The sequence below is a fragment of the Indicator indicator genome, chromosome 30 (genome assembly GCF_027791375.1).
Source record: "Indicator indicator isolate 239-I01 chromosome 30, UM_Iind_1.1, whole genome shotgun sequence".
Taxonomy (NCBI): domain Eukaryota; kingdom Metazoa; phylum Chordata; class Aves; order Piciformes; family Indicatoridae; genus Indicator; species Indicator indicator.
The window spans coordinates 9,464,572-9,480,180 of NC_072039.1; the positions used below are offsets into that span (position 1 = coordinate 9,464,572).

The window sequence follows — 15,609 nt, forward strand, 5'->3', positions numbered from 1 at the left end:
TGAACTCTTGGCACCTTGCAGCTCACAGCCCTGCGAGGATCTGCGGCAGCGGTCCTGGCGCTGCAGCAGCAGCAGTCTCCCCAGCTGCCAGTGAGGTGCTCTGGGGCACTCTGAAAGACAGGAAAACATCGAAACATGAGCTGCTGCTGCTGCTGCTGTCAGAGGAAAGGTTGCATCTGGGGAGAGTTCCTGGCATTTAGAGCCACGGTAGCTGTGACTTTGTGCTGCATTAGAGAACACCAGGTACCTGGGAAGGGTCGGTGAGCTGCCTGCACTGCCTGTTTGTCAGCCTGGGGCTGGTGGGGAGTCCTGGATTAGTTCATTACTGAGAAATAAATGAATGGAGATGGAAAGAAATCTTGTTTACCCAGCAAGCTGCAGGAGGGCACTGTCTGCGACAGGCACTACTCCAAGCCTTTGGAGAGGCAGAGGGTTGCCTGCAAGATGGAGTGATTTCAGAGCTCTTTTAAGTGTTGCTTGCAAGATCCAAATGCCCATAGGCAGAGACCATAAATTGCTGTGGGTTCATCCCCAGTCCCTGGGCTGATTCCTTTTCTTTTTTAGAGACCAGGCACCATACTTCTGCTCAGCAACAGCTTTAGAGTGCAGGAAAAAGAGATGAAAGTTCATCAGAAAGCCCCAGGTCCTGTATGGCTTGGAAAAGGCAGCACCACCCCAATCAGCACTGGGTGGGTGGGTCTGGGGAAACAGATCTGGGTCACCCTAAAAACAATTTGAGGTTTTTATATAGATCCTACCAGTAAAATCAGGGTTTAATTTTAGAGAAGGCTTGTATGACAGGTGGTGCTGTGCAGGGGATTATGGATACATACTTTGCAAGGTTGCTATGTTCAAACCCCAGCCAAACACCTTACACTGAGTATTTCAGGTGCTGCCTGGCTTGTGGTCCCATTTTGCTTTGCATCCCATCTCGCCCACTCAGACTTCAGCCTGTCCTACCTATCCACACTGAATCATCTTTATTTTTACCGATGAGCTACCAGTCACACACTAAAACGGTGTCTTCTCTAAAGCAGTGAATAATTCATTAGGAGATCATTACAAGCATTGTAATGGAAAATTGCTTTCCCAGCTCTCCTTAATGATGACTGCAAAAGACAAGAGCAGAAGCTAAAACAAAGGAGAAACCCAGGCACGTGTGAAAGGGGCTGCAGTGAACCTTTGGGTTCCTTCACCTGGCTGCTGAGTTAGTTCCCCAAGCTGTGTGATGGAATAAAAGGGTAAGGGGCAGCAGCTCTTCAGCCCCTGCTGCTGGCTCCTGGAAGATTATTGCTTCAGGACAAATAGCATGGCTTTGTCTGCTTTTAAAGCAGCTCAAGCAGTGGGGTTCCTCTGTGTCTCCAGGGAGACTATTTCACCGTGTAATTGTCCAAATTGTCAAGAGGTTTTCTTGAGGTTCAGACTCAAGTTCTCTTCTCCTGTAATTTTGATCCTTTATCCTTAGCTCTCTGCCTCTATTATATCTGAATCTCATACCTTTTTTTTTTTTCCCCTTTATTTTATACCTTTTAACTGTGCTATGCCCTCTGCATAGCATCTTGGTACGGTCACACACTTTTGGTGTGTAAGGGGAAAGGTTTTGATGCTCAGTGCACAGACAGGGGTTTGCACTTCCAGGATTCAACATGTCACCATCTTTCAAATCCTCATGTCCATTTGCTGTTAAGCTCCTCTGGAAGTCCAGTATGTCACTACCTAAAAGGGAGGTGAAAGCTTTTCCAAACACTTTGCTGTTGTGCTCGTTGACAGGACTCAACCTCTCTCAGATGGATCCAAAACCCAGGGCAAGCTGTGAGAAGATTCACCCCCGTTACACTGCACTTTTCTTATTTGCTTCAAAACCTTTTCTCCTCCATTTGGCTTCTCTTTTCCAAATCAGCTCCCAGAACATGTCCAATTGTTCAGCCTGGAGAAAAAAAGACTCTGAGAAGACCTTGTAGTGTGTGGGGGAAGGCTCTGGGGAGACCTTCCAGTACCTGAAGGGGGCTACAAGAAAGCTGGGAAAGGACTTTTTACAAGGGCTTGTAGTGACAGGATGAGGAGGAATGGATTGAAGCTTGAGGAGGGCAGATTTAAACAGGAGGTTTATAGAGTGTTCTTTATAGAGTGAGGGTGGGGAAACACTGGAACAGGTTGCCCAGGGAGGTTGTGGCTGCCCCCTCCCTGGATGTGTTCAAAGCCAGGCTAGATGGGGTCTTGAGCGACCTGGGCTGGTTGGAGGTGTCCCTGCAGAGGGGTTGGAACTTGCTGATCATTAATGTCCCTTCAACCAAAACCACAAATCTGTGAATCACTCCAGTGCCCACTGCAAAGATGCCTTCAGAATCACTCCAGTGCCCACTGCAAAGATGCCTTCAGAATCACCCCAGTGCCCACTGCAAAGATGCCTTCAGGATCACTCCAGTGCCCACTGCAAAGATGCCTTCAGAATCACTCCAGTGCCCACTGCAAAGATGCCTTCAGAATCACCCCAGTGCCCACTGCAAAGATGCCTTCAGGATCACTCCAGTGCCCACTGCAAAGATGCCTTCAGAATCACTCCAGTGCCCACTGCAAAGATGCCTTCAGAATCACTCCAGTGCCCACTGCAAAGATGCCTTCAGGATCACTCCAGTGCCCACTGCAAAGATGCCTTCAGGATCACTCCAGTGCCCACTGCAAAGATGCCTTCAGAATCACTCCAGTGCCCACTGCAAAGATGCCTTCAGAATCACCCCAGTGCCCACTGCAAAGATGCCTTCAGGATCACTCCAGTGCCCACTGCAAAGATGCCTTCAGGATCACTCCAGTGCCCACTGCAAAGATGCCTTCAGGATCACCCCAGTGCCCACTGCAAAGATGCCTTCAGGATCACCCCAGTGCCCACTGCAAAGATGCCTTCAGGATCACTCCAGTGCCCACTGCAAAGATGCCTTCAGGATCACTCCAGTGCCCACTGCAAAGATGCCTTCAAACCCTGTGAGAGAAGGATGTGCCTTCTCCTCACTGTGGCTGTGAAACTCAAGACTTCCTTCTCACTGCTGTGAGGATGATTTCAGTTTGGACACACATGTTGGCATCCCCTGGCATGGCCTCTCCGTGGAGTTACTCAGCTGTTGGCAGTTCCCAGGCACTTGGAAATGATCTCAGACCTCGGTGAAGTATGTTCTTCCTCACTCATTTTCTGAAGAGCATCCATTCAGTGCTGTGCTGTGTCTCTGTTTTTCAGAACCCAGGTATTGACATTGGGGATGTTTCCGAGAGGAAAGCGTTGAGGAAGAGCTTGAAGTGTAAAAATTTCCAGTGGTACCTGGACCATGTTTATCCAGAAATGAGAAGATACAACAACACCATTGCTTATGGAGAGGTAATTAAAGGCTGAGCAGTCCCTTAGATCAGACTGGTAATACCTACAGCTGGTGAGTCTCTGATGAGAAATAGCCTCAAAGGAGAGGAATGTGAATCAAAAGCTGCTGTTTGTGTGTAATTATATAAACTTACCCAAATCTGCTCACAGTTGCTTCTAAAAACCTATTTGGGGATTAATTTCTCATCTTGGAGACCATATAGAGGAGGATATTTTAATGCCTTATTTACTGAATTGACAGAAAAATTATCTATATTACCCATTGACTCCATGGATTTAGAGGCTGGATGTATATTTTTAATACCTGCTTGTCTTCTTAAACCCTTGGACTTAAACTCAGCCTAATTCCTTACAAGGTCTCTGTAGGATACAGTGTGTTGTCACAACAGCTTAAGGCTGAGATAAAGTAAGGAGAGTTAATTCAATCTCTGCTGGCTTTGAGACTGTACTGGGAATATAAAAACAGGCATTAATGGGAACTAATAATACTCTGCTGCAGTAGGTCTCATGGAATAATGGCAGTTTGAGAAGGCTGCTTGAAACACATCCTGAGCACCCCTGATGGACATTAATTTTAAGAAAGATTTCTTATCAGATTTGCTTAATGTCTTCAAGCTAAAACCTCCCCAATTCCCCTACAAGATGAGAGCCTGGAGAGAGGAGGGCTCAGCATTTTGGTGGCTGGGCTCCAGTGGCCATTTGGCTTTGTGGCATGAACCTAGCACTTCCATGCTCCATCCAAAGTGTGTCTTTTGCTACTTGGTGGCTGGTTTGCTGTCCCTGTTTCTCCTTCTGCACTGCTATGGTGATTCACAGGGGCTTCTGGTGCTAGCAGGATGTTTGAGCCCTGAGATTTTGATGAAATACAGGCAATTCTGCTTTGATTTCAGGCTCCTGGCAACATGCTGGTGACAGTCTAAAAATATGTTTGCTACCACCACACATGGCCAAATACAAAGGAAACTGTGCTCAAGGAAGTTGGCTTCTTTGAATGGTGATTATTATATAAAAGCAGTCAGCATCAGACTCTATATTTAAAGCAAACTAAACCTTTCCCTGCCTGCTTGTGCCTGCTGAGACAGGACCATATCAGTTCCTTCTGTAGCAGCAGAGGCTGGGGACATCACTGCACAGCAGTTTATTGTCACAGAATCCTAGAATTGTTTTGGTTGGAAAAGACCTCTAAGATCATTCAGTCCAACCCAACACCACCATGGCCACGAAACCATGTCCCCAAGTGCCATGGCCACAGGTTTCTTGAACACCTCCAGGGATGGGGATTCCACCACCTCCCTGGGCAGCCTGTTCCAATGCCTGGCCACTCTCGCAGGAAAGAAATTTTTCCTCGTCTCCATCCTAAACCACCTCTGGCACAATTTCAGGCCATTTCCCCTTGTTCTATGACCTGATGCTAGAGAGAAGAGACCAACTCCCAGCTCATTCCAACCTCCTTTCAGGGAGGTGTAGAGAGCAAGGAGGTCTCCCCTCAGCCTCCTCCAAACTAAACACCCCCAGGTCCCTCAGCTGCTGCTCACCAGCCCTGTTCTCCAGACCCCTCACCAGCTTAGTTGCCCTTTTCTGGAGCCACTCCAGCACCTCAGCTGCTGCTCACCAGCCCTGTTCTCCAGACCCCTTTTCTGCTTAGTTGCCCTTTTCTGGAGCCACTCCAGCACCTCAATGTCCTTCTTGTAGTGAGGGGCCCAAAAGTGAACCTCTGAAGAAAGAGGGCCACCAGGTTGCTTCTCTTGGTGTCTCATCTCCAAAGAGACAGGGCCACCAGGTTGCTTCTCTTGGTGTCTCATCTCCAAAGAGACAGGGCCACCAGGTTGCTTCTCTTGGTGTCTCATCTCCAAAGAGACAGGGCCACCAGGTTGCTTCTCTTGGTGTCTCATCTCCAAAGAGGCAGGGCCACCAGGTTGCTTCTCTTGGTGTCTCATCTCCAAAGAGACAGGGCCACCAGGTTGCTTCTCTTGGTGTCTCATCTCTAAAGAGACAGGGCCACCAGGTTGCTTCTCTTGGTGTCTCATCTCCAAAGAGACAGGGCCACCAGGTTGCTTCTCTTGGTGTCTCATCTCCAAAGAGACAGGGCCACCAGGTTGCTTCTCTTGGTGTCTCATCTCTAAAGAGACAGGGCCACCAGGTTGCTTCTCTTGGTGTCTCATCTCCAAAGAGACAGGGCTATATAACTCTGCACTTTTTATTTCTTACAGCTTCGAAACAACAAAGCAAAAGATGTCTGCCTTGACCAGGGCCCACAGGAGAACCACACAGCAATACTGTACCCATGCCATGGCTGGGGACCACAGGTGAGGAGCTGCTCTGCTGCGACCACCTGTTCTGGGAGCAGTGGGATGGGCAGAGGACAGAGCATGGATGTGCAGCTCGTGTGTTGGCTTCTTGCACATCTAAGGCACAAGCTTCTTGTTAAAAATGTTTCAGCTATCTAAGGGCATTTTCCCAGCTACCTTTAGAGCTGCTATTTTCTGGATTACCATAATCATGCCAAAGCTGCAAGCGAAAGCATAACTTGTAAAAATATTCCAGATGAGGGTAAATAATGCTGAAAGCAAATAGCAGCTGAGCAGAGCAGGGCATACACAAGCAGAGCATCCCACCCAGCAGAGGCAAAACCTAGCAACCAGGTAAAGACAGCAAGCAGTGATTTTTAAGGGGGTGATAATTAGCCATTTTGACTTGGGTGGGGGGTGCCGTAATTTTCTAGCAATCCTTTTGCTTCTCCAAAAGTATTGAAGCAACCCAATAGCTTCTTATCCTAAATTTTAGGGAAGCTGTGGATGCCTCCTCCCAAAGCCAGGTTGGACATGGACTTGAGCATCGTGCTCTAGTGGCAACTGTCCCTGCCCATGGCAGTGAGGGTTGAGATTAGATGATCTTTAAGATTCCTTCCAACCCAACTCATTCTGTTATTCTATAATTCTATGGTTCTATGGTTCTATGATCTGTTACCTAAGGAACATCACCACTAACTGAGATCATCACTCAGAGACATCTAGCATCATGACACATCATCTAGTGGTGATGAAGTAGTTCAACCTTTTCTATAGTTCTTTCTTTTTCTTGCCATGTTTAAAGAGGAAAGCAGCATGAGAATGCTACTGCTTTGGTTACTGTAAAGGTGGAACAAAGTGGTGTCCAGCAGTAGGTCTCTCACTGTTGGTGTCTGTTAAAACCAATAGCAGACCTCAAGCTGGACTTTCAGAACACTGCAGCTATGGCAGCCTTGGTGAGTACCAGGATCCAGCAATACTGAAGGATTCATAGATTGATATATTCATGGAATACTTTGAGTTGGAAAGGACCTTAAAGATCATCTAAGTCCAACTCCCCCCCTGGCCATGGGCAGGGACACTTTCTACTAGCCCAGGTTGAAGGCCATCCATGTCCAACCTGGCCTTGAACACCTTCAGGGAGGAGGCATCCACAACCTCTGTGGGCAACCTGTTCCAGTGTCTCACCACCCTCACTGTAAAGAATTCCTTCCTAAGCTCCACTCTAAATCTGCCCTTCTCAAGCTTCAATCCATTCCCTCTCATCCTGTCACTACAAGCCCTTGTGAAAAAAATCCTTTCCCTGCTTTCTTGTGGCCCCCTTCAGGTACTTGAAGGCTGCTCTAAGGTCTCCCCAGAGCCTTCTCTTCTCCAGGCTGAACAGCCCCAATTCACCCAGCCTGTCTCCATAGGGGAGGTTCTCCAGCCTTCTGATCATCTTTGTGACCTCCTCCAGACCCTCTCCACCAGTTCTCTGTCCTTCTTGTGCTGGGGGCTCCAGAACTGGACACAATGCTCCAGGTGGGGTCTCATGAGAGCAGAGTGGAGGGAGAGAATCACTTCTCTCATTCTGCTGGTCAAATTTCATTTGATGTTCATTTTCAGCTAAAAAAAAGGAATGTATCATTCAAGCACTGGGAATGTGTGAGGAGCCTATTCTCACAGTATGGTCACCATGGGCTTTCCAGGCTCACCAGGACTAGATAATCTCAAAGCTCATCTGAGCCTGAACTGCACACTTCAGGAGCCACCTGAGCCTAGGAGCCAGCTGCAGAAGTCAACTAGGGTAGAATCAACTCTCACTTTGGTTTCTCCTTGCCTTTAAACAAAGATCAGTCAACTGTGGCTGATTGAGCCACTGCTAAATATAACCTAGCTCTGCTTAAATGCACAAAGGCACAAATGGCACAAACTGTCTTCTGGACTTTCTGGATGGAAACTTAAACCTCTAAGTGCATTACAGTAGGAGAAACCAAATTAGCCTGACATTGCTAACCCTGGGCTTTAGGATGAATGGCTAAAGGCAGGTTGTTTGTCTTTTCCTTAGCTGATTTTGTGATTGAACTTCAGGATGTTTTCTTTCCCTGCCTGATGTTCTGAAGCTCCCTTTGGCTTGCCTGTTGCACAAGCTCAGCAGAGGTTCCTCTGCTTGGTTTTTCCACCTCCTCATTGTCCCTTCTTTCTGCAGCTGAGAGCCAGATCGTGGCAGTTCTTTTGTTTTGTGATACAGGCAATTAGTGTAGCTGCTTGAAAATGTGGTTTTACTTTTTTTTCAAAGTAGCTATCAGTGAGTGCAGAAGCTTTGAAATTAGCCTTTTGCATGGGCAAAGGCATGCAAAAGAAATTGGACTTGCAATACTACTGTTTAATTAATGGGCTGTGTGTTGTAATTTATTGCTGGGAGTATAATTAGGGAGTAATGTAAATACGTTGTTCAAATAGCTCACTTGGTTTTGTATATACACATATAAAAAAAAACCAAAAAACAACAAACCACAAGGGCTTGCAGTTCCTTCTGAGCTGTTCTGCTCAATGTTCATGTGGTGTCCAAAACTCCTCACTTCTCTCCTGATACTGTGGCCCTTAAAAAAAAGGCTAAAGCAAGGTCACCCCCAGTATCTTGCCCAGGATTGCAGTGCCCAGGCAGGTCTGAAATCTCTCCAGAGAAGGAGACTCCACAACCTCTCTGAACAGCCAGCTCCAGGGCTCCAGCACCCTCACAAGTTTCTCCTGCTGTTCAGATGGAACCTCCTGGGTTCCAGATTGTGCCTGTTGCCCCTTGTCCTGTCCCTGGGCACCACTGAAAAGCCTCATCCTCTTGCCCCCCACCCTTTAGCTTTTGCTGAGCCTTGAGAAGATCCCCTCTGGGGTTGCTCTTCTCCAGGTTAAACAGCCCCAGGGCTCTCAGCCTTTCCTCCTCCCAGAGCTGCTCCAGGCCCCTCAGCAGCTTTGGAGCCTCCTCTGGACACTCTCCAGTAGTTCCCTGTCTCTCTTGAACTGGGGAGCCCAGAACTGACTCCAGTACTCCAGATGTGGCCTGACTAGGGCAGATAAGATGGGGAGGTGAACTTCCCTCAACCTGCTGGCCACACTCTTCTTCATAAGCCCCAAGATACAATTGGCCTTCTTGGCCAGGATGGCACATTGCTGGCTCCTGGTGAAGTACATTTATATAATAACTATTTATTTATATCCAATTATTATATAATAGTTATTTATATTTATATAATAACTATTTATATATAATAGCTATTTATTAAATCTGTGTTACCTACATTAACTATAGAACTGGTTTATATCCTGACTTTCTGCTCTGCCGTTGACTCTAATCAGTTTAAGCTAAGGATGTAGCATCCAGATGGATGCAGTTAGGTGTGATGGATCCCAGGGAAGTGGTGGAGTCACCATCCCTGGAAGCACTCAAAAACTGGGTAGATGTGGCTGGCTGGGACATGGTCTAGTGGTGATGGAGGGGTTGGTAGAAGGTGGGACTTGTTGCCTTTTTCAACTTTTCTGATCCTATGATCCTGTTCCTATACCCAAATCTGGATGAGATCTTGGCCTTTCCTCCCAGCACTTCTGTTGTAACACCTATTAGTGGGGGAAATACTTGGATTTTCTCTTTAGCTTGCCATTCTCCCTGCTTTCATTCACTTCCAGGTCGAAGTCATTATCAGCTGTCATGATGAAGTATCCTTTTATCCTGTAATTATATTGAGGCTACTTGTGGATTTTTTTTTTCCCCCTTCTTGATGGCTTCATCTTTTAAGCAATAGATCATGGAAACACCTTGCTGTAATGATGTATTACACTAATAATATAGTAATATCTCATTGGGGTGACAGAGCTATGGTGATAGATTGAGGTGATAGAAAGCACTCTAATACTATAAAACTTAAGATAATGTTCACCCAGCAGAGCATTTCATTTAATTATAGGATAAAATATGTTTTGCCCATTTAAGCCTCAGAACTTGAGGACAAAGCCATCAATACAGAGATCATTTGGGACATGGCAGTAGCAAGGGTGACAAACCAGCACATCACATTAAATTGTGTTAAAAAAGAAAAGAAAAGGAAAAGACTGGATGCTTTCCTTGGGATTGCTAATTGATGATCTGCTCTGTGCAGAAAGGAAGCTAAACAACCTCAAATTATTTTCCAATCCAGTCAATGAAGGTCATCAAGGCTTTTATTTCCCAGGTGCTAAGATGTCTAATTAACTTCCTCCCATCCCCGAGATGCAGCCAGCCAGAAACAGCAATCAAAGAAGATGTATTGGAGGTGCCAGCTTGGAGAGCAGCCTCAGTGATGCAGTGGGTGCTGGTGTCACCAATGCACCCTTCCACTCTCCCAGCATCTTTGGGGGCTGTGGGTCCCCCAGAGGCAAAGCAGCCCCCCCAGAATGGTACCTGAGGTGGGGAGGGGGGGGTCTTTGCAAGGTGTAGTTTTAGCTGGGAAGGTGTTTGTAAGAGGATGTGGCTATGAGTCAGTATTTCAGTTTGGGGATGTGGCTTTGGGCCACTTACATTGATTAAGGGATTTAAGACCTCATCAATATTAATCACTTCTAACTGGTTAGCTTGTTAATATTTTTAAATGTTTTTTTCTCCTGCTTTTTCTCTCAGTCTTTCTCTTCATTTCTTCTCCTGTGCCAGGCTGGGCGACTCCTTCAGGTGTTTACTCAGGCTGGTGCCTCCACATTTGTCTTTTGCTGTTTGTTCAGCTCCTTCATCTGCTTCTTGGAGGCTGACTAAGTTGCTCAGCAGGCAGGGAGACCTTGGATACTGTCTGGAGCAGCTCTTGAAAATGTTGGTCAGCGCACTATGTGGTGATGAGTCAGAGCTGCCTCTCATCTCATCTTTTATGGAGAAAATCCAAATAGAAAGTGCTGGCCAGGCTGCAGCCACACTCCCCACAGCTGGCCAAGAGGCCATCTCAAGTGTTGGCCTCTGCTCTTCATTTTCTTCCTTTTAATTGCTCAAGGAAAACCCAATGGCAGCAGGATTGAAACCTCACCACAGGACTCCATTTAACTGAGTGCTTCAGCTCTTGCTGTCACCTTGTGCTTGAGACCCCCAGGTCGCTCTGGAGAGGAGCAAAATGCCAGGAGAAGAATGAAGCCATCAAAAGCAAAAAATCCATAAATGTCTCAGGAACTTGCACACTAGACAGGAATTTTGGGGAATAACCACTCTAAGGTTTGACAGTGGAACAGGCTTGAAGCTTGCAGTGGCTGTTAGGAGCCTCCACTGTGCTCAGCAGAGTAAATCAGACATTAGGTGCCAGATCCAGACACACATTCAGGGCTGTATTTATCTGGCTACTAGACACAGTAGATGACACATTCAAGAAAGAGATGCACTTAATGCATTTTTCATAATGCCCCTGTTTGTTTCCCAGCCCTTTTTCTTTTGTCTCACCCCAGCCCACATCCCATTCCCTCCCTCAGGAAAGATTTGAGTTTTGCTCTACTTATTTCCCCCTGCACACACACATCAGGCAGCAGCATGTAAGAGCAGAATTTGTGTTGCCTTGTGGGCATTAGGCCAACTGTCTGAAGATGAGCTGCCAGACCTCATTAAAAAAGGAAGTGTCTAGCACACTAATTAAGTACATGGTAGGAAACATTTTGGAAACAAGAGAAGGAGAGTAACTCACACTGCCCATTTGAGATCTCTGGATGGTTTCTTCCATCTGTCATGGAGAGGGCTTGTCTCATTTTCCCTTTCTTTGTGTGTCTCTTTCATCTGGCAGGACAAGCAGCCTCACCCCCTGTGTTGGTGCTGAAATTCAGACGAGTTGCATGGTTGCAGGGTTGTGAGCACCACCTCAGCTGAGGCTTGGCTCATTGAAACATCAAACTGCTAAAAACAAATAATGGGAATCTGAGCTTTCAGCTAGGCTCTAGAGGCCAGTCATTCCCAGGTTCTCCAGCCTCTCTTTGCTGGGAGCCCAGCACAGCATGAGCTGAGCTTGCTGGTGGAGCAGCAAGGGGAGAGTGAATCCATGGGAGGAGGAGGTGATGGTCATACCTTTAAGCTCTGCAGGCTGCCCTCCTTCCCATCCCTGCTGCACCAGCACAGTGCTTTGGAGAGGGAATTCCTGTCAAGCTACAGAGCCATGTAGTCTTCTGCATCACCTTGCAAAGAGCAGAACAGAGGCTGTACTGCAGTACTGTACTGTGCCCTGCACAGTGTAGGCTGCCCAGACTTCTGCATTCCTACCCCCACTGAATCCACCTCTGGGGCTGGATACCTCTGGCAAATGGACCTTGGTGAGATATAAAGTATCATAGAATCATTAAGGTTGGAAAAGACTTCCAAGATGATATCAAGGCCAACCATCAATCCAACACCACAATGCCCACTAAATCATGTCCCAGAGTGCCACATCTAGACGTTTTTTGAACACCTCCAGGGGTGGGGGACTCCACCACCTCCCTGAGCAGCCTGTTACAATGCCTGACCACTCTTTCAGTAAAGAAATTGGCTAAATGTACCACTGAAGCACCAGGCATCCCTCCCAAGACAGATGGGCAGCACAGAGAGCAGCCAAAGGGTTCAGCACACCTGCAGCTGCATCCAGAATCATGGAGGGAGGACAAAGCTGGCTTCAGGCAGCCTAACTCTACCTACTGTTACTGGAACCAGACCATGTTACATTGTTTTAACTTGATTTTCAATGTTTAATTATTCCAACCAAGATAACCCAAACTCCCACTGTGATTTACTCTCTCTCTTTAAGCATCTGGGTCACAGCTATGCTCAGTTAATTAATGTGCTGAATCCTCCTGATTTATCTGCTAGATAATAGATTGATTCATATTTTAAATAAGCAGCTGTGTATATCTTTCCCCTGTACTATAGAACCCAGGCTCCTGGCATTCGTCTCTTTCCACTCCTGGATTTTAATATGCATAGGATAATATTTTGGTGGCATTCCTTAAAGGCTGCAAATGGAGAAACCCTTTGTGTGCAGCCCCACCACCGTGGAAGGGCTGTGGCAGTGCCAGCTGTGCTGTGCCTGCCCAACACCCCTGAGGCCATCACAACTGCCCCATGCTCCCAGCCTGCACTTCCTTGGCAGCCAAGATGTGTCTTGGGAGCACTGGGTGGTCAGATCCTAGAATCATACAATAGTTTTGGTTGAAAAAGACCTCTAAGGTCAAGTCCAACCTTCAACCTAGCACCACTGTGGCCATTAAACCATGTTCCAAAGTGCCACTGAAAACATTTCTTGACCATCTGCAGGAATGGTGACTCCACCACCTCCCTGGGCAGCCTGTTCTGATGCATGACTGCTCTTATAGGAAAGAAAATATTTCCTGATATCCACTCTAAACCTCCCCTAGCACACTTTCAGGCCATTCCTTCTTGTTCTCTCATCTGATACCAGGGAGAAGAGACCGACCCCCACCTCACTCCAACCTGCTTTTGGGGAGTTGTAGAGAGCAATGAGGATTCAACCACCTCCCTGGGCAGCCTATTCCCATGTTTGAGAGCCCTTTCAGTGAAGAAGTTTCTTCTTATATTTAATCTAGCCCTGCCCTGGTACAATGTGAAGCCATTTCCTCTTGCCCTGTAAAGACCAACCCCCACCTGGCTCCAACCTCCTTTCAGGGAGCTGTAGAGAGCAATGAGGTCTCCCCTCAGCCTCTCTTCTCCAGGCTAAACAACCCCAGTTCCCTCAGCCAGTCCTCACCAGACCAGCTCTCCAGACCCTTCCCCAGCTTTGTTGATGCTGGGGAAGTGCAGGAGTTAGGTGCAATCCTGAGCTATGGGGGAGGTCTGGGCTTGTGTCCTCAGGGAACAGGGCCAGTTACATATTGGTCCCTTTGGCTGCTATAGCTGCCCGGCTGCTGTTGGAGCTGCTGAAGGCTGTGCCAGACACACCAGCAGCATTGTTTGCAGGCCAAAGCAATGCTGGCTGGCCAAGCATGTGAGAAGCCATAGACTTTTCCAGCATGACCATCTGAGCCAGCTGGCTCCAGCTGAAAAACCAGGGGCAATCATCCATCGCCCCAGCCTACAGAGTGTTCAGGCCCAAGAGAGTTTGCCTCTTGGTGCATTTAAGGCTTAGAGTTATTCTTGGCATGTCACCCTCAAAAAAAAAAAAAAAAAAATAAAAGCCCCAAAACAACAAGAATAACAGGCTGGAGAAAGTTGGGGGTTTAGCTCTTGTCAGTTCTACTTCCTCTGTGCACCATCTTCACAGTTGGGTGGTTTTGTTTGGGTTTTTGCTTTTTTTTTCCCCCTTGGCCTCTGCAACCTTGTCCTCACCTCTATCACTTTTTCATGGTGTGTTCCAAAGCTACTGATGGTCTTCTTCCTCTCCTTCCCCACCCCCAGCTTGCACGCTACACCAAGGAGGGATTCCTTCATCTGGGTGCCCTCGGGACCACCACGCTCCTACCCGATACCCGCTGCCTGGTGGACAACGTGAAGAGCCGCTTCCCGCAGCTCCTCGACTGTGAGAAGGTCAAGAGCAGCCTCCACAAGCGCTGGAATTTCATACAGGTTTGTGAGGAGTCTGCCCTGGCTTCTGCCCCTCTGCTTCCCAAACCCTGGGGCTGAGGCACGGCTGCCTTTGGTGTGAGATAACTGAAGGATCACAGCTCGCAGGGTGTTAGGGGTTGGAAGGGACCTCCAGAGATCATCCAGTCCAACCCCCCTGCCAAGAGCAGGACCAGAGAATCCAGCACAGGTCACACAGGAACACATCCAGATGGGGCTTGAAAGTCTCCAGAGAAGGAGGCTCCACAACCTCTCTGCTCAGCCTGTTCCAGTGCTCTGTGAGCCTCACAGTGAAGAAGTTCCTCCTCATGTTGAGGAGGAACCTCCTGTGCTGGAGTTTCTATCCTTTGCCCCTTGTCCTACCACAGGGTGTAACTGAGCAGAGTCTGTCCCCTCCCTCTTGACCCCCAGCCCTCAGATATTTATAAACATGTATCAAACCCCCTCTCAGTCTTCTCCAGACTAACCAGCCCCAGGTCTCTCAGCCTCTCCTCATAAGACAGTGCTCCAGTCCCTCAATCATCCTGCTAGCACTCTGTTGGATCAGCAGGTCCCTCTCCCTCTTGAACTGGAGAGCCCACAACTGGATGCAATGTTCCAGGTGTGGCCTCACTAGGGCAGAGTAGAGGGGGAGGAGAACCTCCTTGGGTCTGCTGGACACACTCCTCTTAATGCATTCCCTTTCTGGGAAGCAATTTTTCCTAATATCCAAACTGAACCTCCCTTCTCTTAGTGCATTCCCTTTCTGGGAAGCAATTTTTCCTACTATCCAACCTGAACCTCCCTTGGCACATCTTGAGGCCATTTCCTTTTGTCCTGTCACTTGTCACGGTGTGAGAAGAAACCAATCCCCACCTCGCTCCAACATCTTTTGAGGTAGTTGTAGAGGAGGATGAGGTCTCCCCTCAGCCTTCTCCAGACTGAAAGATCTGTTCCACAGACAACCCCATGCCTTTAAAGCTTTTTCATATTTCCCCTCCTATCCTTTCATTCCAGAACGGTGCCATCCTGAACAAGGGGACTGGAAGGTGCCTGGAAGTGGAGAACAGGGGCATGGCCGGCATCGATTTGATCCTTCGCAGCTGCACAGGACAAAGGTGGACAATTAAAAATGTCATCAAATAAAGGGTGGAAGAGTCAGAGGAGTTGGACTGGAAACACAGCTGACTTGGACTGACCTGCCTGGACTCCTTTGGAAAGGACAAAATATCAATACAGAGCTTTATTCATGTTATTAGGAGAGGACATGGGGGAAATGGGCATTTGTGTCTTTTTATTGTATATTAGTCTCCCACAGCTGATTCCAACTGTGTGAAATTGGGTCAGAACTGCTATTTTCTTCTAGCAAGCACTCTAAAAGGTACCACTTATTTCTGCTGGAATGACTGTAATAAGCTCATGCAGTCTTGTGAGCATTTTACTGTCAGGAAATTGTTCCT

The 15,609-nt window shown here is 47.6% G+C and overlaps 1 protein-coding gene across 1 annotated transcript in view; it reads left to right on the plus strand.

Moving 5' to 3' along the window:
• Positions 1-15,295, plus strand: part of GALNT17 (polypeptide N-acetylgalactosaminyltransferase 17) — a 267,793-nt gene extending 252,498 nt beyond the window's left edge. Inside the window, exons 8-11 of the mRNA XM_054394274.1 lie at positions 3,230-3,367; positions 5,578-5,673; positions 14,006-14,173; positions 15,167-15,295. Of these exons, the coding sequence (XP_054250249.1) occupies positions 3,230-3,367; positions 5,578-5,673; positions 14,006-14,173; positions 15,167-15,295 (531 nt within the window). The remainder of the gene's footprint in view (positions 1-3,229; positions 3,368-5,577; positions 5,674-14,005; positions 14,174-15,166) is intronic.
• Positions 15,296-15,609: the final 314 nt, after the last annotated feature.